A 24,466-nucleotide genomic window follows, 5' to 3' on the forward strand; every position below is an offset into this window, starting at 1 on the left:
GGCTTTATATACATATATATATATATATATATATTTAAATCGCATATTCGTGAAATATTTTACGGATCACTCTGAACAACTTTGGCTAAGAGCATTTAGGCCCAAAATTAGTTCCAACGATTTTTAAGGCGAAGAAGCAACACTCTAAACATCTATTGGATGGTTCGAAAATGGACGATAGAGTTGGTTGCGGGAACATACTGTTCTGAGTTAAGCAGAAGGCAACCTTTTAAATTGCTGGACCACTGCAGTATATTTCGAGCGGAGATCTTTGCTACTGACTTCTGATTCACCTGCAGGCAATTCCAGAGTCAACATCTACGTAGACAGCCAAGCAGCAATCGGGGCTGTAACCTCCTATCGCATTTCGGCTAGAAGTGGCTTGTGAAGCAGGACAGAAGTGAAAAATATTGCTAGAAGCAAGAAACCTCACGTCTACTGGGTCAGGCCAATGAAATTGTGGATGAGATTGTCAAGAATGGTGTACGGCTAACATCCAAAAACGTAATCTACATTGGGAAACCCATGCATTGTCTATACGACAATCTCGACAAAAGCATGCCAAAGTAAATCAAAACCCGATGGAACGAGCTACCTGGATGCGAAACAACAAAGTTAGGAATTAAACAAATTTCATAATGGCATTCGCTAGAAAAGACTGTAGACACATGATGGAAATACTAACTGATCACTGTCTGGTGGCGACATTCGGATGCGGGATGGGTCTGATAGATCGAGAAAACTACAGGAAATGTCTAGAGCAGGGCACCAGTTAAACAATGGAGAATCTCTTGTCCTGCATCTTTGATCCCCACGGTATGATACAATGCAGAAGACAGCAGCCATCATAAAGGATTACCACCCCTCTTGGACCTAGACTAACTTAACTTAACCTATTGTATATAGTGTTTATATATGAGACGCTAATTTCTTTGTGCGATGATTGCCAGAAGAAAGTACAGCCAAAAAGGTTTCAAAACGCCGCCTAATGGAACATTTTATTTTATGACAGACCTTTTATTGACCAAATTACAATTGTTGGTGTGTTATTGACAAGCAGTGGTCCAAATTATTGATATCGGATCAATATAAAATATAGTTGTCATACAAACCGATCGGTTGAAATATGTACCTTGTATGAAACCGCTTTAAAGCTGTTGTGCTATAGTGGCATGGAGCGAGCTCAGACCAAAAAAATCTGTAYACTTCATGTTGGCTTAAAAATGAGAGCAATATCTATTGTAAATATTCCTTCACATATATTTCGGTGTTGATAGTATAGGATGTAATGAACTGCTCCTTTTATTTGAAAGTTTTGTAATCTTTTTAGCTTAAAATTTTTAGTTTTGAATTTTTTGAGGAAATCCCGAGAAACGACCAAATAAAATTTTTGTCCAGGCAGCTGAGAAAAGTGCGCTAAACGTAAGTTTGGTGATCCTTTATGCAGCATTCCAATTTCTTAACAAAATCTTACATCAGTTACTTAGCTCATTGTTTTGCGATTTCGTAAAGACGTTTTTGTCCGGAACTTTCTAAACCTTGCATGTCTTCAGACCAGCCTTCTTCTACGTCTTTCGACTAGTAGAAGGTGCACTGATGTTGATCATTGTCTGTCGACAGACAATTGTTATTAGAGAAGTACCATATTTTTATTGTTGACCGGAGATCAGTCGATGTACGCAGCTGTAAATCTTAATTTTCTATAGTATATTATAAAAAAATACAATCATAAAAGTAGTATTTCAAATCAAAATTKCGATTTTTAGTTTATTTTTGAGTATTTTAATAAATAATTTGTTTACGCTTTCTTACTAAAGAGTGAAAAGGGCCTAAAGTAGAAGTATTAACAATAACATTTCCAAATTTCACCAGCTAAAATCACAGCGCGCAAATCGCCGCTTAAACATCACGACAAGTAAGTTCACACTCCTTTTTCGAATCGAAGCGATTGTCATTGCCGCCACACCCACCGTAGATGAACTCCTCACATCTGCGCGCGACCGGGTTGTAGGCAAAGCTAGACACATAGCCGAAGCAGCGGCCGCTTTGAGGCGGTTGCAAGCAAARTTTTACTATGGAAAATATACAAAAATCAAATTAAAATAAATAAATCGAAAAATAAGATAATCTCAGCAAAAACAACAAAAAAGTTGTTATGCAAATGAGCGGTGGTGAAGAAACGAAAAACTACTRATGAGCAAACTGTGGAAATACACTGGTAAATAACTTTGTAAATATGTATTTATATGAATGTACATATATATATAATATATTTATAAGTTTTGTGTGTACCTCTGCGATTGATGGCATCAACGCTGAGCGGTGTGCAAATCAAAAACAAACAACAAATAATGCCGATAACGCGCACAAACTGCATTTTGAAAAACACAACACGACTTAAGCAAAATAAAGAGTACAAATACTTAACGATTATAATTTTTACGCGAATGCCGAGATACAGCGCGATCGAAGTGCTTAACTGGGCACACCTGCTGGCAGCTGTCTAACGCTACTGACTCAGCACTGTCGTCGYGTAGCACCTGAGTGCCTTGGCGCTGCAGSCGCGGATAATTTGTGACGACTGACGGCGATTCTAAGTTGTTGTTGTTCTACTGTGTTGTTGTGCGGCTCATCAGCATAACAGGTGTAAGAGCACTCAAAGTTTGTGGCCGTTTGTGGGGGTGTAAGGGGCGATTGAAACGCTCGAGGCGGCCTTCGCGCAAGCGCCGACGATGAAGCGATCGATGACGTGCGACGGTGTGACGCTTGAATGAGCAGAGGAAGTGAGGCGCAGATAAAAATCAAAGCCGAAGCAGTAATATTAATAAGTATACATATATATACTCGTACGTATGAGCAAATATTCGATAGTGTTTTTGTTTTTTTTGAAAAAAACGAAATATTTGAACGTATTTTGCAGTTATTTTTGTTGTAGTTTTATATTAACACAGAGAGTAGCGGTTGAGCTTGGTACTCGAAAGGTTATGCAGAGCTTGAAGTCCACAAAATATTGAAAAATATTGAAGATGGAGCTTTTACCAACAGCTTTCGTTTCGCTTAGTTGAGTTTCAGCSCGATCATAAATAGCATAATTGCACAAAATTTTAATCGAGTGTAGAAAAAAATGTACATATAGTATGTACATGTATTGAAAACAAATCAGAAAGCTCTTTTAGCGCTTGTCGCCCTTTCATACGCTTTGAGCGTTGCGCTGTAATCAGTGTTTGTTATCATCATCCTTGTAGTGATTCGAACACGTGAAGCGTATTTGTATATTTTGATTTGATTTTTTTTAAACAATGTTTGTTTGAACTTTGACTTCACTACTTTCATTTTTTCTATTTTTTGAAGGTCTAATGTTTGGATTTGCTTTAGCAAATTTAATTTCTGCGCCATTGGAAAATTAAAATGAGTCGTGTAAGAAATATTGTATAAATACATATATACAGTAAATTTCGTGTTTATGGGGTGATGAGAAACCCATGAACAGTGACTCAGAACCAGGTAGATCCAAAGAAAACTGGGGAAAACAAGTGAGAGCGGCAGATAACCAAGAAGAGCCACTGAGAACCAGACAGAGCCACTGAGAGTGACTGAGAACCACAAAGCTGCTTAATTATCTTTAAAATATTTACTTTTTTAGTTTGGAAAGAACCACTGAGAACCGAAGAGCATTAGTGAAGCTCACTGGGAAATAGTAAGAGCTAAAAGGAAGTAGGGAAACCCGCTGAGAATCGGTGAGAACCACTACCAACCAAAGAGAGCCCCTGTAAACCAGTGAGAGCCATTAGATTTCAGAAAGCTGCTTAATTATCAGTCAAGTCTGACTTTTTTAGTTTGGGAAAAGCCATTGAAAAAGTGATAACTCAACACTGAGAACCAGGATAAGCCAATAAGAACCAGATAATGAACAAGTGAGAAGCAAGAACAACCAGGAAGACTCACTAAAAATCAGATAGAGAACCATTCAAAACAGGAAAAACTCACTGAGAACCAGTGAGAAGCACAAAGCTGCTTAATTATTTTTCAGAACATGACTTTTTAGTTCGCCAACATCATTGAAACTTCAACTGAAAAAGATGTAAGTCTGAAGTTCAATATATATAACTGTTAACCTGAGGAGTTTTAAATTTTTTTTCAGTATATTGTTAATATTTTAGTTCCTTTGGAGATTACTCATACGCTCTGTGTTCCTTTGAGTCAAATTAGGTATGCACATTTACATTAGAATAACAAGCAAAAAAGTTTGAACCTAACGACCGTGAAGTTTAAACAAATTTAACAACAAATATATAAAAACATTTTTTATGCTAAAACATGTAATCGGCAGTGTGAAAATATTGATTTAGTTAGTATTTACTAAACCCACAATAATAGTCAAGTAATTAAGTGAATGTCATTACTCAGAGCTACTTTCAACAAYTGTTAAAACAATGAATTATAATAGCAAATTAAAGCAAGCAAGGAAGGGCTAAGTTCGGGTGCAGCCGAACATTTTATACTTTTACAACTTGCAGCGAAATGGGTTCAGCCGTAGAAAAACTTTATATTAAAATAGAAAAAGCGTTAATTTCAGCTGCAGCGAAGTWCTAATACAGGGTCAGTTCTAACAGCATAAAGTTGTATACAAAATTATATATTTTAATATTGATTGATCAGTTTGTATGACAGCTATATGCTATAGTGGTCCGATCTAAACTGTATGTCTGCATATTGTAGTGTAAGGGGCAATAATCCATGCCAAAACTTGGGAGAATATCTTGTAAAATTATAAGTYCATACGAATACTTGATTTTGGCCGATCACTTTGCAATGCAGAAATATGTATCTTATAGTGGTTCAACACCAATGATTCCGTATAATAAGTACGGGGTCAATTACTGGTTTATGTAGTCAGTAACCCATTAAACGGTTTGRCCCATTTTGCCAAGATCAATACCCTTTTTGTTTACATTTTATAAGGTCAATGACCGTTTCGTTTATATTTAGCACCACAACTTTTACATTTACATTTAGCCAAGTGAGCAACCTTTGTTTACAATTGAAGTCAGTGAAACTTTTTTTTTACATTTCATGAACTCAATTATATTTTTGTACGTATTTAGCCAAGTTCACAACCTTTGTTTACATTTGGGGTCGGTAACCATTTTGTTTACATTTTATGAGGTCATTGACGACTTTGTTTATATTTTATGAGGTCAATTATCCTTTTTTTTACATTTAACCAAGACAACAACCTTTATTTACAGTTTATGAGGTCAGAAACAACTTTGTTTACGATTTATGAGGCCAATGACCCTTTTTTTATATTTAGCCAAGTCAATACCATTTGTTTACAATTGAAGTTAGTGAAACTTTTTTTTTACATTTCATGAACTCTATTATATTTTTGTACATATTTAGCCAAGTCCACAACCTTTGTTTAAGTTTGAGACCAGTGAGCCTTATGTTTACAATTTATGGGGTCAATTTCTCCTTTGTTGATATATCAGGTCAATGTATTTATTATCTACATTTTGCCGAGATCAATGAACCCTTTGTTAACATTTTATGAAGTCAATCACTCTCGCAAAAATAARTCGGAGAYCGGACAGACMGTCAGACGGATKTCAACTTGTCTCGTCATCCGGACCATTTACATATAGTTATATAACTCAATTTTTGCATCGATTAGTTTTGATGACACAAACAGCCGTWAGGTGAACAAAACTATTATACTCTGCAACAACATGTTGCAAGCGTATAACAAAGTTAATGAATRAATGCTAACATTAGCTGCGATATTTAATAATACTTTGGGTGCATGAATTATGATGTAATTAAATGTAATCATAATTTCGTTTACKTGAAGTAAGCGCAGCAATTTATGTTCAGAGCCGACCTTAATGAACATAATAGCTTGCTAAATATACAAGCATTTACTTAAGCAAATCACATAACTGCATACAAATATGCGAGCAAATGATAAAGATACAACTGAATATATAGTATGTGTATGTATGCATATTTACTTGCATACAATTCCAGGCACACTTATGGGCATAGGTCACACATAGCAATATCTCGCATGTGGAAGTAAAACGTAATTCTATTTGAACACTCCCAATGCAGTTAGACTCATTGCGTAATTACTGATTTATAGAAAATTTATTCTAATTAATTGCATATTCCTGATAACTTAGTAGACAATGTTGTAATGYATTTATGAATTACATGCATAAATATGTATAATATAAATTTGTTCAAATAGTTAAGCTTTTAGGAAAGCAGTGTGCCTCAACTTCAATTTCAAACGAGCCGCTTATACACATGCACAACAATTTCCACAATTTTACATATATACATGAGGTATTATAAATTACATTGCCTCTAGCAGTGCGATAATATAACAACAACAACCGCAAGTGGTATAATTTGAGTGCAACTGCACCGAAATTTCACACTTAGTCAACTTGTTATTGACTAAGCAGCTGCCAGTCAGCTCTGCAGTTCAACTCATCAGTCATTTTCTTGCGTATGCTGACCCATCTCTAGTCTTGCTAGTGAAGATATTGCTAGTTTGCCGTGCATATGCAGATATTATATATGGGCTTGTGTGTATATGTATGTACATCAAAGGTAGAATATCTCGATAGTCATGAAGGTGAGAATGGACAGCTTACAATAGTGAGTTCCGCAGAGAATAATATCAAAATAAGACAAGAAAAAATGTTAACTTCGGTTGCACCGAAGCTAAATACCCTTCACAGGTGCATTTCTGTTAGTAACTTCAGTTTGTATGACAGCTATATGCTATAGTAATCCGATCTGAACAATTTCTTCGGAGATTACATTGTTGCCTTAAAAAATAATCTATACCAATTTTCGTGAATATATCTTGTCAAATGTGAAAGTTTTCCATACAAGATCTTAATTCCGATTGTTCAGTTTGTATGGCAGGTATATGTTATAGTGGTCCGATATCGGCAGCTCCGACAAATGAGCAGCTTCTTGAAGAGAAAATGACGCGACCTTTGCAAAATTTCAAAACGATATCTTAAAAACTGAGGGACTAGTTCGACTCAGCTCAACATACTGATCATTTATATATGTATATACATTTATAAGGTCTCCGACGCTTCCTTCGGGGTGTTACAAACTTCGTGACAAACTTAATATACCCTGCTCAGGTTATAAATATTTACAGCTCAACAAGAAATATCAAATCATTTAATACTAGTAGACAAAAATCGGATGATAGTTTTTGACGTCCGCATTTGAGGTGAAGGTTCTCCCAAACAAAGAAATGTTACAGGAAACGGAGCAAGTAATAGTTCAAAAAAGTAAAGTCTGAAGAATATGGTGAGTATGGTAACTTCAAATTTAATCCTAATCGTTTCAAGTGCTAGGGAAGACAAATTTATTATTTCAGTATTTTCTCGAATGGTTATTCGGCATTGGCTTCCAGGACGTGGCGCCTTCTCAAGATCGCAATTTGCCGGCCAAAAACACATCTTCTCCGTACACATCACAAAAATTTCGCCTTTCTTGCTGTTTCCGAGCTTCCATCTACGATATGGCACCACATACAAATTATTTTAAAAAAAATTAAGAACTTTTTTCACATCAGCTGTTCAAATCAAACAAAATTACTTAGTGAACGACCTAACATTTCGAACAATTTTGGTGCAGATCATATTGATCTTAGTGAAGAATTTTATTGAAAAATCTGATCAAATTTTTCTCGAAAAGACAAAACTCCGATAATAAACCAAAAACCCTTTTCACTTGTTTTAATATAAATCTATATTATCGTCTACAAGTATTTATGTCATGACGTTCTCATGATTTCTCTTTTAATCGGCTTTGTCAGAAAAGTGTAAATATCGCTTCATACCCTTAAATGTGAGAACATAAGTTCCTATAGTTGCATGTAAAGCTAAAGATGAGATGGCTGGATAATATTCAAATTTTCAAAATCTGTTCTTAAGTCAATATGTAAAATAGTTTTTTCGTTTAAGTTCGCAGAACACACTGAAAATATTCACAGCTGACGTTTATAACGAATGTATGGAAAATTGGATTAGCCGTTGTCATGTTTGAAGTAACTCAGAAGCAGCTTACATACAAGTAGAGTTAAAATAAATCCAATAATTACTAAGGCTGGGGTTTTTACTAAGAAGAGCAAAATTTTGGTAAGATTTGATGGTTTCGTATCATAGTTGGTGACTGATGTATGGCAATTCTTCCTCCGGAAGGAATAAGGAAACAGCAGGAAAGGCAATGATAGCGTGATTCTTCAGAAAGAAACTATCGATGTGACAAAGGCATCAAAAATGATAGATACGCTGCTTGTAACGTTCGGAAATGGAAGACAAAATCCTGGAGAATATTTTTTTACATTTATTCAGACACTAAAAAAATAGCGACAGAACTGAAAGTTGCCGAAGAAAAACCAAGAATCTGCGGCCGAAAAACAAAACGCGAACATTTTTGCGGGAGAATTTCCGAAATAAGATTTGAAGACGCGCTTTTCTAGAGAAGTATTGGATGGATTTCGACTTTCGTTTGCTGCTTCCAGGAAAAGTATGCGCTTTAAAAACCAAAGAAATGGAAAATCTTATTGACTGCTTGATAGATAGATTCAAAAACATAGTGCGTGGTTTGAAGCTCAAAGGTGAACTTCATCACTGTGCAGTGCAGTGCAGTGTCATTGGCGTCAGAAGCAAGAGGCAAAAGACCGATTTGGAAACGTTGAAGAACTGCGATGTAGTCCCCATAATTCATAGTTTTATTCGCATATTCTGCATACTTTCTGTGATGAATGCGAGCTCTGAGCGCTCTCGACGTGGCAGTGGACTAACTTATTTCAAAATAGATTGATTGACCAGGCGTTGCCGCACGCGCATAATGACATTGAAGTCACTGCAGAAAAAGATCTCCAAAGATTCTCACAACTTGGCCTACATCATTTTGATTTGTGAAATTTATCAATTTTAGTTATTATGGAAAAGGTGCTGTTTTTACCCGAGGARACACATGTAACCCCTTAAGGCCTATGATGTGAAGGTGTGTTCAAGGAAATTTAATAATCTGGTATATTATTAATTGTTCTATAATTTTCTTAAAGGGATTGCAATCATTAATTAGCATTCCACAGTTTAGTCTGTCATCTCGCTCATTTTTCATTTAGTAAATACACTAGAAGCATTTTATGGGTTTTGCGCTTGTTTTTGTTGTAAAAAACTATTGTCTACTTGATAATTTAAGTGTTTTGAGCTARGCAACTAATTAATCAGATTCTGTGCTGCTTATGCGGCTAGGTTAATAGCAATGGCTGTTGAATTCTGTACTCATTCACACACACATCTGGTTTATATATACTTACGAATGTAAAGCTGATAAAGCGTCAATAATTTTACATACGCTTTATCAGCTTTTGAACARAAACGATTGATATGAGTGTAATAAACAAATAGCACAACACATSTATCAATTGAGACTTCTACGAGCATGGCAAATGGAAAAATAATCGTGGGTCATAGGAAGACTTGTGTGATCTTGAAATGAAATCTCAAGTCTTAGGTTTTGAGTTTTGTGCTTTTTATATGCCTCGTGAAAAATATATTATACTTCGCATTTCGTCGCCCTCTCATTACATTATACTTATAACACAAAATTTGGATATTAAAAATTATGTTATAGTATAATCTGCAAATTCGCAAATCAAATTAACAGCGTCACTCACTTAAATCAATCCAATTTATAAAATACTACTTATTCAATTTAGTTGTTATGATTTTTTTCATACTATCTTTTTGCATTTTTGGCGTAGTTATTTTTTTTTTTTTTTTTTTTTTTTTTTTTAATACATAATTTAATTTTCAGTTCATAGTAATTGCCACTTAGCGACCTTAACGCGCTTAGCGAGCATATAAAGGCTTAGCATTAAATCAATAACTCAATTGTAAATATTTTTGACGAAAGCTGTGAAGCAAAAAAAAAAATATATTTATATACAACAATAACTAAAAAAATCACAAAGAACAGATGAACAAAAAACTATGCATGAAAATATGAAAGGTAAATAGAATAATAACAAAGAGCAAAAAAATGAAAACAAAAAAGTTTATTTGCTTTTCTATGAGTTGCAATTTTTTCGGCATAATAATGCTATTCTGCACATATTTTCATAAGCTTGTTTAATAAAAAACATTGTTAGCAGCGATTAACCGCTGTCATGTTATGGTTKTGTTGTTGTTTTTTCAAATGCCTCAACTAAAGAGAATATGCTGATTGAGTGAAAAAATAAATACAAAAGTACAATGGTGAGCAAAATATTGGTGGCGATTTTGTTTGAGGTAAGTTTCTAATTAAACTTATATGAGCATCAATCACGARTCGTATTGAACAATTTACGGTGACTGGGTATACAGCAGAATTCGACGAACATTTTGTGTCACATACTACAGCAGAATGGCTCTACAGTCTAAATAACAGGAGTATTGGTGGCTAGTTTCAGAAAACAATAATGTTTATATATAGAAATATTGGCTTGTCGAAAAAGTCTTTTCGTATTTTGTATATCTCCTCGGCTATCAATCACATTGTGTCATGCCATATAGTCTTGGAAAGATGAGATTTTAAGCTTCATTTAACCCAAAAAAAATTCGGGGAAGTTGAAAAAAGTAACAGCTGAAAATAATCAGTGAAAATAATGAAGAAATATGCKATATTTTGAAATTTTTGTATAAAAAAAAGGAAGAATGTCACGCAAGCCACCAAAGAAAATTATGAAGTTTACGCAGACGATTCTGTATCCGTTCGTGTAGCACAACAATGGTTCGTTCGCTTTCGTTCTGGATATTTTGATGTGAAAGATGCACCGGACTCTGGTCGACCTCTCCTTGCAAGAGTCGATGGTACTTCTTTTATGGAAAAAAATTGAGGATCGTCGTACAGGCATCGCCAAAGAACTTAACATTSATCGTCAAACGGTTTTGAACCATATAAAAAAGACTAGCTAGAAAAGGAAGCTCGATGTTTGGGTACCACAGAATTGTCTGTAAAAAATTGAATGGACCGAATTAACATCTGCGATTCCTTGCTGAAATGAAATGAAATCGAACCGTTTTTGAAGCGAATAGTAACAGGAGACTAAAAGTGGATCAAACACGACAATAATGTGCGAAAAAGATTGTGATCCAAGCATGGTGAAGCTCAACAAATGGTCGCAAAGCCAGAATTGACGCCTCCAAAGGTTATGCTGAGTGTTTGGTAGAATTGGAAAGGAATAATCGACTATGAGCTGCTCCAGTCTGGWCGAACGATTTATTCTGCACTTCACTGTCCACAACTGATGAGATTGAAGCAAGGAATCGGAGAAAAGCGTTCAGAACTGATCAACAATAAAGGCTTCGTTTTCCACCAGGACAACGCTAGACCACACATATCTTTGATGACTCGSTAAAAACTGGGAGAGTTTGGCTGGGAAGTTTTGATGCATCCACCATATAGACCTGATCTTGCACCATCGGACTACCATTTGCTTTGGTCAATGAAGAACTACCTTAATGGAGTAAAGTTGGCTTCAAGAGAAGCCTGCGAAAAGTWCAGTTTTTCGCCGAGATATCAGTAAAGTTTTACACTGATGGAATAATGTCTTTGGCGGAAAAATGACAAAAAAGTGGTAGACCAAAATGGTGCATAATGGTAAATATTTTAAAGTTTATTTTAAATAAAAAAAAAAATAAGTTGAAGTTTGAATAGACTTACGAAAATACTTTTTCGACTACCCAATGTATACTTTTGAAGACACCTAGAATTTAAAACTTCGAGGGCACTTGTCGTAATCGAAGAAATGAAAAGAATKTTTTAGAAATACAGAAAATATAAAATTGCCAACATTTTAGTCATATTTAGACAAATACAGCAAAGTCACCAATATACACTTTGAAACACGAGATATTTCTTTCATTCGTTTATGAAACTTTGCTGTGYTTATAGTTTAACCCGTTTGACTTAAATGACACTCTTTTAAAGACAGCAAATTAATTAGAAGTAAACTAAGCTCTCTTTAAAGTCGAAAAAATATGCACCAACTTTACAATAATTTTGCACGCCACTGTATGCAATTTAATACGAAACAGAGAGACCATGAGCGCGCRTACAAAAATAAATATGACAATTTTTCAGCAATTTTGCTTTTTAAATTTTTTAATTAACGCCTGCATGCCACAAATGTCATGTTGATAATTTCAACAGCTCAATGGCTGAGCGACCATACGATTTCCATGAAACGCTGAGCTCATTTCAATATTGACACTACAACAGAATGGCGGTACAATTTCAGCGTTGTTTACGTGTATTTCTGCTGATCGCGGTGATTAGCGCCGTGTCAAGCGCTCCGCAACAAAAACAAACSGCACAAAAATCAGTGGCAGTGGTCAGTGGCTCAGCGGGTGGCGGGCAGGCACGCGTACAAGGTGAGTAAAGTAAATAAATGAAAAAAGTTTGAAAATTAAAACAAAAAAAAAACTATTTTCAAAGATCCGAAATGCCTGCAGCCGAAGGAACCGGGYCCATGTCGCATGAATCTCGATCGCTATTACTATAATTCACAAACGAATGCCTGTGAACTCTTCAAATTCGGTGGCTGTCGTGGCAATRACAATAAATTTGGCTTTTTGAAGACTTGCGAAGATGCTTGTGTGACACCGAAAACAACCAACAACAATGCAGCACCTGGCAACGCTAAAGCACCAGCACAAACACCGGCAGCTGTTCCGGTCGTAGCACCAGCCGCCACAGKCGCCAAGAACCCCCAACCAGCTGCGATTGTAACAAATACCAAAGCAAAGAAAACACGTGCTGCAGTACAGACAAAGAATGTTTAAAAGTGATGGAAAAAACATTCTCTCATATGGAGCTCACGCTCTTAAACTAAGGAGTGGTGAATCTTGTATAGTGTTGACGTATATTTAGAGATTTTTTGCACCAAATATTAAAAGTGTTTATAGTTTAAAGATGTTTTATAGCAAATTTATGAAGTGTTCTAGAAATGCTATATGTAAATATATTCTTTCCATTGTATGATATCACTATTTTTCATTAACTTGCATAATAATGAGGTGTTATTCWTAAAAGTGTCCACTAAAATCGGGCTTAACTGCAGTTAAAATAGTGTTTAGAAAACTAGACATGACATGCTTTGAGTGAAATATGTTAAATATAATATACACAAATGGAGTCCAGAAGTGGACTCAAGGGAAAATGTTTAAATGAGCTGTGCCTCCTTCTACATACATACCACTCTACTCTCCTAATATAATACATGACACCCGCTGACACCTCTTTCATACATCACCCCACTACACTAGTTAACAAAAAGGACCGCTACTTCCTCGACCTATAAGATCGCCTGTAACTCGAAAAATATCTAAGTTTCCCAACAGTTTGCTGTATATTCTTAAAATATGTGTAAATATACTCTTACAATTATATAGCAATTGAAAAATCTTAAGGTTTCATCTAAGTTAGTGAAATAAAGTCTTTATCTCTTAGTGGATATAACAATCTATTGCACGATAAACCTGCAATGCGCAGCAAAACATAGTGGTAATCCTGGTAACTGTGAAAAAGATGAACTAGTCAGTGCACTATCCTACAATTTGACTCGAAATGATCGAAATGGATCTGAAATGGATCGAATTAAAACTGGTATACCTCTGGCTACTTKTAGATATTTAAGCGACAGACATGTTATAAATATAGTTGAGTCTCGGTGAAGTCAATCTTTAACTTGTTTAGCAAGCAGACAAACGTGGCATGAATGCTGTATGGGCGGCAAGAGCAGTATTATATCCAACCGGAGTAAAGCGAATCGCGCTGTAAATTTTGTGTGTGGAGTAAATTTCTGAATAACAGTCAGAGATCTTACTGGCATCGTTGGAATWTYGGAAGGATCAGTGAAACGTTTGGTTCCAAAATCTTTCATTWTTTTCGGAAAACAGCGTCGCGTTAACGTTTGTGAACTAGCGAAGAGTCTTGGATCTATACCTACGAGCCGTAAACAGAGGATCAAACGCCCAAGTATTATGGGAAAGRTGAGCCAAAGCCGAAAAAAACAATTCAAACAAGATCCAAAAATCAAGGTTATGTACTTTTTTTCGATTATCGAGGTTCGGTGCACTYCGAATTTCTTCCGACCGGCCAAACTGTTAACTATAAATAGCATTGGAGCATTATGCGTCGTTTGTGCTAAGTTATTTGCAAAAAGAGGCCGGAATTGTGGGCAGACAACACTTAGTTTTTGCATCACGATAATGCAGCATTGCTACTGCATTGATTCTTCGTGATCTTTTCGCCAAATTTCCATCCGATGTCGTGCCGCAACCACCGATTTCGCTTGATTTAGTTCCGTGGGACTTCTAACTATTCAGCAATGTCAAACGTCAGATCCGGGGTAACCGTTYTCAGCCCATTGAAGACATTAAACGTGAATCGCAATTGAATGATTTTAAGAACTCTTTCGAGTATGGAAAARACGTTAGTACAAGTGTATTGGGGCYAAGGGGGATTAATAGATTTTGAAGAATAAATTAARAATTTTAAAATTATGAACAAAGCCWTACTAATTTTTTGCTCACAGTAGTATACTAGTTTTTAATAGATTTCCCCAAAATTCATTTTCTGACAGAAGATCGATACACATACATGTTTTTCATATTTTCATTGCTTCGTTGATTTTAACAGCCCATGAGGCAAGCATATTAAATTTTACTAAAGGCGAGCTATGCTCATTTCTCAAAAAATATAACCTTACAAACACGACACCGTTTTGTGGGCGTGCCAATACCGGATTAGACTCATTTATGAACATAACCTTTCCATTTATAAGGCTCATTTATACTCAAAGCTTCAGCGAAATATCTCAGTATTATGAATTGCCACTTGCAGAACTGGACGAATGTAMGACTGGTTCCACAAGATTGGCGAAAGCAACTCGTCTCGTATGCYCGATTATTTTAATAAGTCTAAATCGGTATCGATTATTTTTAGGCACTGCAAACGTTAGGATGACAGGCAGTATACTCCTGTCATATATTGCATAATTTTTGTATTTATTATATGTGGTATATTTCGACGAAAAACCACTTAGGTTATAAATCTAGTTTTTTTTCGCCATCACTTCACCATTTCAATAGAAATAAGATCGTTTGTTTTATTTACATTTCACATCACTTAAACTAAGTACTCGTCTGATTGATTTTACTGAACTGAATTTAAAAACGCGGTTGTGGTTTCGAGCGCGCATCATAAGATGAAATTACACTCGGCATTATAATTAGCTGATTGAGGAGAAAAATCCCAGTAACCACGTTTGAGGCAATATTCGTTCATCGACTGACTCATTTTGTGTGCGCAAAAATATAGAACATAAATCAGACATTAGTTTTTTATTAATTAAATTAGCATATTACTTATGCGAAATCATTTGCAATTTATTGTTGTACACTTTAGATGAACATATCGGCGATATACACGTAAATGTTGTAGGAAGGCTACAGCAGCAGCATACAAAAACGATTTGTAGTAGAACGTCGACAGATTGAAAACACACATTAAAAGTGACTGCCAATCGTTGAAAGCCAATCACCGACAGTCGTTGACATTGACAAGTTTCGTTGTCGCGTCCAACTAAAACGTAAACGCTGCCATTAAGCCGGTTGCTTTGTTTATAGCTTCCGAACTGCAYGAAGTGGAGTTTCCTAGCGCATTTTTTACTGGCGCGTTCTAGCGCCTAAGCGAGTACGCGCAGCTGAGTCTGGTGAAGTAGCCGGCGTTGAACGCTTGTTATGCGACRGCTAACGCYACCGGCACCGCTGAGCGGTCACCTGCTCGAAATCGCTTATGCGAACAGCGCGAATACCCGCCGTAACTACTAATGAGCTTGCGYGAAAMATCGATGACAGCAGCTCGYGCTGCTTGGCGTCTGCTGCCGCACCGCGCCAACAGCTGCTGAATACGGCGTAGGTGGTTATCAGCGTAACTGCGAAGTATTTGCATATGGCTTGTGTGGTGGACGGGAGAAAAAAATGTGTTTAAAAATGAACAGACAAAAATAATAACAATATTCAGCAGCGAAAGGGTACGCGTACGAATCGGAAGTTTCGAAGGCGGCGGGGTCAGTGACGCCAGACGCGCTCACCTGCCAGTCAATTCGCGGCGTGGCAGTACTTAAAACGCTTCGAARGCGCTCGRTGGCATCATTGTGCCATTAGAAACTCAAGCGTGAACAGCAACAGGCCGCGACAGGAAYAAAAATTTGCAAATAATATATTTTTAATACTTAAAAAAATATAGAACCAGCTCAGAAACAGGATGAAATACGTGCTAACTTTGTGCTTGACCGCCGGCTTCGTTGCCGCACTGCAAGCGGCCACCGTGGCGCCTTCAACGGCAGCACCCGTAGCCAATGTTGCCCCAACCACAGTCGCAGACGACGTAGCTAACGACCTTATGAGTGCGTAGTATTAATATTGAGTGTGCTCTTAAATTCTMATATGCTCTTATCCTTTAGTTCCTGACGATTGTTACCAGCCAAGGGAAATCGGTCGCTGCTTTGGAATATTTCCTCGTTTTTCTTTCAATTTGAACACTAAGCGTTGTGAAAAGTTCGTTTATGGCGGTTGCGGTGGCAATGCGAACAATTTCGAGAGCAAAGAGGCTTGCGAAAAATTATGCCGGCCGCAAAGTCACGATGAAGTATCAGACGAAGAGAGCTCAACTACAGCGAAAGCTGACGAGGATGATGAGGGAGCTGATAAGCAGATTCCCGCTGATGAACCAGTTGCAGCTTAAAGCCGCTGAGTATCAACTTCCGAAAGAGTTTTTTTTTTTAATTTGTCTTTAGTAGTATTTAAAGCCGTTTATTTACAAAATACTGTTATTAAAAATTTTTGTGTGCAATTGTTGTGAAAATATGACTCACTATATTAAATGAAAAGTTGAATTACATTAGGAAGAAATAATAAGTTTTATAAGTATATATTGTCAAAATTCTAACCTATCTGAAATAACAAGTTGATGGCAATTTTAAGAAAATTGGATCAAAAAGAGAGAAAGCAGAGTTTGAAATATATATATATTATTTGGACTAGTTCTTATAAAACATCCAGAGATTATCTAGTGACTGATGTTCAGAAAATACTAAAGTTATTCTCCAGCCTGTTGAAAGGCAGTGAAAGCATAACACTAGGAGACAGTGAACCCGATTCCCTAATCGATGACAATAGAGGTGACGTTCCATTGCCCGAACATGAAGAAGCTTGAATAGCAATTACATGTCTGAMGAACAACAAAGCGGCTATTTAAATACGGCGGCAAAGAACTAATAAASAGCATGCATCAGCTTTGCAGAATATGGTCTTGCTTTGCCTAATCTACAAAAACGGGAGACCCGATAATATGCGGCAACCACCGTGGGATGAGCCCCTCAACATCGCCTATGAGGTTCTATCGGATTAGACCTTATTAGTGTGGCTTTAGGTCTGGAAAAACAACAACTGACCAAATCTTTTAAAGGATCATGAAAAGAGAATCTACCGCAACACCAAAAAAGGAGTTGCCTTTATGTCGCTGTGTCTGAATTTGGTAGGCCCGCAGAACTAAGACGGCTGTGTAAACTGACCTCTCGAGTCGTTCGGTATTAAACGAGGTTGCAGACAAGGCGACTCTCTTTCGTGCGATTTCTTTAAATTAGTTACTGGAGAAAATAATTCGAGCTGCATAGCTAAATAGACAAGGCACAATCTTTTATAAGAGTTGCTGGCATAAGCCGATGATATTGACATAATGTTGAGGCCAAATCCGCGTCGTTAGTTCCGCCTTCTCCAGACTGGATAAGGAAGCAAAGCAAATGTGAATATGTTTGGTAGTGAACGACGATAACACGAAATAACTCCTATTTTCAAATTCATAGCTTCGAAGTCATATTAACGCCAACAGTAATGTCAGCCTCAAGTCAACGGGTGCTACTTCAGACTGAGTAGGGAACTGAGAAGTAAAGTTCTCTCTCGACGAACAAAGACCATACTCTATAAATCACTCATTATTTACGTCCTGCTATTAGGGCAGAGACATGGACGTCGACAACATCTGATGATTCGACGTTACGAGTTTTCGACAGAAAGGTTCTGCAGAAGCAGAGAAAAAGGAAGACCTCTACTCCGTTGGAAAGACCAAGTTGAGAAAGACCTGGCTATAATTGGAATCTCCAAACTGCGAAAACGAAGAACGACTGGCGCGCTGTTGTAAACTCGGCTATAACCGCATAAGCTGCGTCTATAAGCAAAACTCTATTATTTATCCAACACATGGATTTTGTTATCTGTATCTCGCGTTGTATAAATGGGATCGGGTCATGTTATAAGTCGTTAGAAAGATAAGATTTCGTACTAAAACAAATTTTGAGGCAGTTTTGTGATTTCTTGTTCGAGTACGCTTCTTCGATAAAGGCGAAAAGGCTAGTCAGACAGCCGAGAATGTTGTGCGGAAAAAAATCAAATTGGGCTGGATACAATAAAACACTCAAAGTATAGGTGCTACACGAACACCAAAAACCTTAATGACCAAATTCCCATCTATGAATCGTGGCTGAATCGCAATAAAATCGATCTGTTTCTGAAGTGGATGGTTACTGCTAGTGAAGAGTGGGTCACTTACGACAACGTCAAATGAAAACGAGACGGTTAGGAAGGTTTTGCTATTTGTTTGGTGGAATGGCAAGGAATAATAAGCGCTGTCAACCATTTGAACGTCTAAAGGAAACAATCGCAAAAAAGCGGTCAGTTTTGGTCAATAGGAGAGGAATTGATTTYCATCGGGATAATGTAAGCCTTACACATCGATAGTGACTCTCTTTCTTTTTGATATTCTTTTTCCATCCATCTTATAGTTGTGACCTGAGGCCAAATGATTACTACTAGTTCCTTTCCATGGCTTTTTTTTAGTGAAAAGTTCACTTCAAGAGAAGCTTTAAAAAATCGAGTATCTTAGTTGTTTGTATGAAAGTAGCATTATATAATTACCTTCAAAATGGCAACAAGTTATCGATCAAGAATCAAAATGGTGTATATTTACCCTAAATCGCATAGTTCTAACTATGCCAAATAAAATTTTAAATTTAAAGCAAAAATAATGGATTTCTTTTTACTAGACCTTAACATAGTATATGGACCTCTATGAATATACAGATATGTGTGATATCAGAGACCACTGATAAGATGTTTCTATATATTTTTACATGACATCAARTCTATAAATGCACCGTTAACGAGCGGTTGGCTAGCAAGCGGAGAGAGAATCAAACGGAAATGTGTCAACTCGAACTTCGATGACTTCTAATAGTTGTAATTCTAGTATAAATAAGTAATATTAAATGTYTCATATGTATCAATATTATCTACGAATCAGTGAGGTACGAAAGTACAACGGGGTTTTTCTGGACGAAGAGTAAACTTTCGCCAAATTAATATTTTTTCGCTCATCATAAACACAATGTTAATACAGAATGAAATCTATGGTTCAAAAATATTTTGCAGTGCTATTTACATATACTTATATGTGTGTATGTATAATTTTTGTAAATGAGTATGTAGAGTTTATTCTGTGCGAAATAACCCAAACRTTTGACTTCATATGATCACCTATACATGTAAGTATGTATGTATGCGCATCCCGGTATATACGTGAAATCCGTTAATGAGTTTTGTCAATGCGAAAAAGCAACAACAAAATCTGAATTGTATTTACATCGCTTATAAGTGAATACTTTTATTAAACACGCTTAAATTCACATACGCACGTACATACACATGTGCATATTGACTTAAAATTTCACATGAACACACCCAAAAACCCTAGTACAAGTACAAATAGATATACATACATATATGTACAAACAACATTATAGARAGCAGATAATGACAGAGCATACATTGTTAGTTTGGAGTACTTCAAGGGTCGCACATTAACGATATAAATTCAGTTCGAAGTGAAGCTTGAAGACAACAAGTTTAAGAGTTAACGAATTAAATTGTGCTTAAGACATCTACAGACAAAGAAAAGCAGCAAAATGAACTTCTTCGCAGTGATTTTGGCTGCTTTTGCAGTGATCGGCTGCGCGCTGGCGCTTAAGGATCGTAAGTGTGCTCTACGTTAACCCTCAGCTAGATGGGAAGTCAGAGCGTTGTAAAACACTAAAATTTAACTTTCTTGCCATTCCTTCAGCCATCTGTGGTCAGGAGCACTCGGCCGATGGCAATGGATTGATCAAGTGTGCCGCTTATGTGCCCTCGTGGACCTTCGATGCGGCCAACAACAACTGYTTGAGCTACGTTTATGGCGGTTGTGGTGGCAAYGACAATCGTTTCCCCACGCAGGAAGCTTGCGAGCAAAAGTGCAAGGAATAAATGGGACGAGGAAAAGTGTGCGTGTCTTATTGTGGGACACAATTGTAGGGTCTGACTGTAATGTGATATAATTAAAATTTSGAAAATAAAAGTAGCAAAAAATATTTCAAGAAAAATATGGAATTGATTTTGTAAAAATCTAAAATAATTGACTGAAGTTGATCTTTATATTCACGAGCAGTGGGTAATTTACGCGAGGTTTTCCATTGTTTAGTGAAGTGGATAGAGAGCGGAGAGAGAGTGAGAGTTGGTTGTGGTATGGTGGTATGGAACGTTATTGATACTTATTGATGTTCTCACGACAACCGGTTCTACAGCTTTCTCCAATATTTATATATAWAGTTAAGGGAACATTTTATGCCGTTACAACAACAGYTAAAACWCAGAAAATACTTTCCTGACTTACTRTTAACTTAGTGATGCTTTGSTGTGGAAAATTCATGAAGGCAATTATACTTTGAATACAAAAAAGGAAATATTGAGCGAAGTTCTCGCTGGTTCCAATTTAGTATTTATTTATGCATGGAGGCGTGTTTCAGGGAAGATATAGACCGAAGCCGAAGGTATTAAAAGTTCTGTTAGGTTGGAACTGAGTATCTTATTTTCATTCAGATTAAGAGGATGTAATGAAAGTAGTATGTGATATAAACTTCGGAGATAAGAATGGGCCGTTTTGTGTGTCGTCAAAGGATCGAGAAGCATGCTACATATCTAAATATTTATCGGTAGATTGAACAAATGAACGGAAGGAAGGACGGCTGAATGGGTGTACACATGCATATTAGGGAATTAAATGTACTCGTCATTCTGAACATGAACTTCAAAGACCCTTTGATGAGCCCTGTCTCTTATACACATCTAGATGTGTATAAGAGACAGGGTGTACACATGCATATTAGGGAATTAAATGTACTCGTCATTCTGAACATGAACTTCAAAGACCCTTTGATGGGTTTAAAAGGGAGGCGCATTAGCCAGTATTAGGCACAATGAGTTTCCGGATTCATCATCCTTCGGGCATTCTCTACATTTTTCCCAATCCACTTYTTCCATTTTCTAAAGATGGCATCTTAAGGTTGCTTCTGTGATATCGCATACAAGACGCGGATACTCTTTAAAGTATGTTTCAATGATCAGTAAATGATCAACGGTACAACTAAGTAAACCTAACCATGTCCGTCTGTCTGTATGTCTCCATATGCGAAAACTAGCCAACCAATTTCCAGTTATCAATCTGGTGCCCAAAAAATTAAGTAAAAAATAAGATGACGTTGTATTTATTTTGAAAATTCTTTATTTATTCTTCCAAATCGATTTCATCCCCTTCAAAGTAATCSCCTCCCTTTGCAATGCACTTAAGTCAACGGATTTTCCAATCTTCGAAACACTGGTTGTAGTCACTTTCCGGGTTGGCCTTCAGTTCCGTCTTCGCTGCGGSTTGCATCTCCTCTATCGTATAAAAAACGGTGTGCTTCGTGAACAGCCAGAAGTCGCACGGCGCCAGATCAGTTGAATAGGGTGGTTGCGGAACGATATGGGTTGAGATTTTGGCAAAGTGATCAATTAATGCAAATTCGTTGCTCAACAAATTTCAACATCGCTAAAAACGAAAAACTCACTTTTAGTAGCTCACAAAACGACACGTATCTCAAACACTAATGAGTATTTTGACATGAAATTTGACATAAATGTGACTGACAGTACGACCAACCTAAAAAAAAAATAATTTTTCAAATCCTTCAACGCGCGCAGTTTACATTCAAATGTCACCTTATTTTTTTGGGTATGTTCTGTCTGAGAACTCGCATACCTATGTTGGACTAATAAGAARTAGGTATTTTAGAAAATGATCTACCAAAACTTTGTACGAAATCCYTTTTATTTGACAAGATATCTTCAGAAGATCATGGGAAATAGCAAAATGTTCTACGTTATCCACCGTGTCGTGGACAAGACTTTTAAGGCGTTACATGGGTTCGCGGGGTTTCAAAACATCTAATTTTTTATTATCTTATTTAATTCTACAACACCTCAAAAATATTGTCCTAAATTTTCAAGTTGATCTGAGTAATAGTTTCGGAGATACCTGAGAACTTGTACGCTAAGCTAGCTAGGCTAAAGGCGCCGTCTTTAAACGCGTTTTTCTCGAAACTGTGTTTTTGTAGTTGGTTGGTTGGCAAGTTTTCTCGAGAACTACTCAACCGATATTTACGAAATTTTAGACAGATCTTTGAGATAAAATTCTTAATGACTTGGACATAAGTGTTTTATATGAGAAGAAATTGCTGAAAAAAGGCTTTTTTTACCCGAGGAAAGCCATATAATCATTTAAGCTTTATGCAACATAATGCCTTTCAACCAGGGAAACATGCTCTTCATAAAAATTCATCAGCAGTGCGAAGTAAATGCCTAAAGAACCGAGTTAACATATTATAACTAAACTTTTTCAAGATTTTTTTGTATTATTTTATTTTAATAACTACTTGCTTTGGTAAGATTATTGAATGATTTATATTAAATTTATTTACTTCAAAAACTTATTTTTGTTTAAAAATTAAATAAAACGCCACTTTCACTATATTTCAACTTGTCATTAGAATTTATTTTGCCGTTTTCAATAATATTATATATATGTATATGGACTTATGTACATAATATGCATAACACTTGTACACACAACTGCATATGAGACGCTTTTTTGTTCATCTGTTCCTTACATTCATATCTGTCTCTTATACACATCTAGATGTGTATAAGAGACACTTTTTTGTGCATGTGTTCCTTACATTCGGAAATACATATGTACCTATGTATGTCTATGGGATGCCTATGCTATGCTGAATATTTAGTTCGAAGGCTATATTTGCTTACACGCTCAATATTTATTTACTTTACTCACTTATTTATTTATTGTTAAGCTTAAATAATCATATATAACTATAATTGTATTTTATTTGTGTGTTTGCTTGCTTATTTACATATGTTTGTTATTGTTTTTTTAGTTGTTATCGCGTTGTTTGAAGCGCTGATAAGCTTTGAATTTTATTTTTGTTTGCTTTTCTTATTTTTTGTTTAGTCTTTTTTTAAATTTTTTTTTTTCGTATTACTGTTTATTATGCAATATTGATTTTAATTGCCTAATTCTGTTATTAATATTCCGTGTTTATTACTCGTATAACTTAATAATATGGTGTTCTACTCCTCATTGTTTGTTTAATGTTTCATTGTTGTGAGCAAATTAGTATGCTAACTCACTAGAGTTACTGGAAAATATGGAATAATTATATTTTTTACAACTTCGTGTATTTTTGTTTGCAACTGCTTAAACTTTTTTCTATTGTATATACTAATATTCAAGTATTTTATTATTATTACTCACTATTGTATATTTATTTGTTTATTATATAATATATTTAATTATGTAAGTGTAACGCTGCACTTTACTAAACGCTAACTGTTTACTTTTATATTTTCTTTATGTTTTTTAATTTTCTATATTTTTTCTCATTATTTTTTTGCCTTTTTCCGCTTTACTAGAGTACAATGCTGTGTAATAATAATGTCATTCATTTGCATGCGCCTCATTGTCCGTGTGTTRAGAATCGTGTTCTGATTCTAAAGCAAGTGATTACTTTCCACTAAGTGATTGCTGTTTTCTTATTGTGTTTTCTATTGACGCCACTTGTTAACACAAAAACAAAATTACTAAAAGTAAAAGTATTGTTCGTTATAAAGCTGAGGTGTGCTATTGTTTAATAAAATATGGCAAAATAAAGATAGATTAACGTAACAAAAAATTTAAAAAAAATAATGCAGCAGCATTGTTTGCTTGTTTCGCTTATAGATTCTAGAAAATAGATCTTGTGCAATATATCATTATAATAAAAAATAATAAAACTTGAAAGGAAAAAGATAGAATTAATAGCACTTTAAAGCAAATTTCATTAAAAGTTTGATGTTTTATAAAACGAATAACAGTATAATCTTTTCAGGAGCTTGTTAAAACCTCTTTT

At 35.9% G+C, this 24,466-nt stretch overlaps 4 protein-coding genes and 1 long non-coding RNA gene across 5 annotated transcripts; 4 read left to right on the forward strand and 1 right to left on the reverse strand.

Annotated features, from left to right (window-relative positions):
- Positions 1 to 1,735: 1,735 nt before the first annotated feature.
- On the reverse strand, positions 1,736 to 2,773 carry LOC108970644 (protease inhibitor). The gene is made up of 2 exons (XM_018936139.1): positions 2,293 to 2,773; positions 1,736 to 2,072 (listed from the first exon to the last, which is right to left on the reverse strand). Exons 1-2 carry the CDS (start codon positions 2,375 to 2,377, stop codon positions 1,900 to 1,902), a joined length of 258 nt encoding a protein of 85 aa, XP_018791684.1. The 5' UTR covers positions 2,378 to 2,773; the 3' UTR covers positions 1,736 to 1,899.
- A 586-nt stretch (positions 2,774 to 3,359) lies between these two features.
- On the forward strand, positions 3,360 to 4,323 carry LOC108970645. The gene is made up of 2 exons (XR_001993495.1): positions 3,360 to 4,081; positions 4,142 to 4,323. It is a non-coding gene; the product is annotated as an uncharacterized LOC108970645 (long non-coding RNA).
- A 7,916-nt stretch (positions 4,324 to 12,239) lies between these two features.
- Positions 12,240 to 13,074, forward strand: LOC108970646 (spleen trypsin inhibitor I). The gene is made up of 2 exons (XM_018936140.1): positions 12,240 to 12,464; positions 12,529 to 13,074. Exons 1-2 carry the CDS (start codon positions 12,314 to 12,316, stop codon positions 12,873 to 12,875), a joined length of 498 nt encoding a protein of 165 aa, XP_018791685.1. The 5' UTR covers positions 12,240 to 12,313; the 3' UTR covers positions 12,876 to 13,074.
- A 3,153-nt stretch (positions 13,075 to 16,227) lies between these two features.
- On the forward strand, positions 16,228 to 17,101 carry LOC108970647 (tissue factor pathway inhibitor). Its single transcript, XM_018936142.1, has 2 exons — positions 16,228 to 16,504; positions 16,562 to 17,101. The coding sequence occupies exons 1-2, from the start codon at positions 16,363 to 16,365 to the stop codon at positions 16,840 to 16,842; spliced, it is 423 nt and encodes a 140-aa protein (XP_018791687.1). The 5' UTR covers positions 16,228 to 16,362; the 3' UTR covers positions 16,843 to 17,101.
- Positions 17,102 to 20,023: 2,922 nt separating this feature from the next.
- LOC108970649 (male accessory gland serine protease inhibitor-like) lies at positions 20,024 to 20,569 on the forward strand. Its single transcript, XM_018936144.1, has 2 exons — positions 20,024 to 20,183; positions 20,272 to 20,569. The coding sequence occupies exons 1-2, from the start codon at positions 20,117 to 20,119 to the stop codon at positions 20,451 to 20,453; spliced, it is 249 nt and encodes an 82-aa protein (XP_018791689.1). The 5' UTR covers positions 20,024 to 20,116; the 3' UTR covers positions 20,454 to 20,569.
- The last annotated feature ends 3,897 nt before the right edge of the window (positions 20,570 to 24,466 follow it).

Source organism: Bactrocera latifrons, unplaced genomic scaffold (genome assembly GCF_001853355.1).
Source record: "Bactrocera latifrons isolate USDA-ARS-PBARC rearing strain unplaced genomic scaffold, ASM185335v1 scaffold_304, whole genome shotgun sequence".
Taxonomy (NCBI): Eukaryota; Metazoa; Arthropoda; class Insecta; order Diptera; family Tephritidae; genus Bactrocera; species Bactrocera latifrons.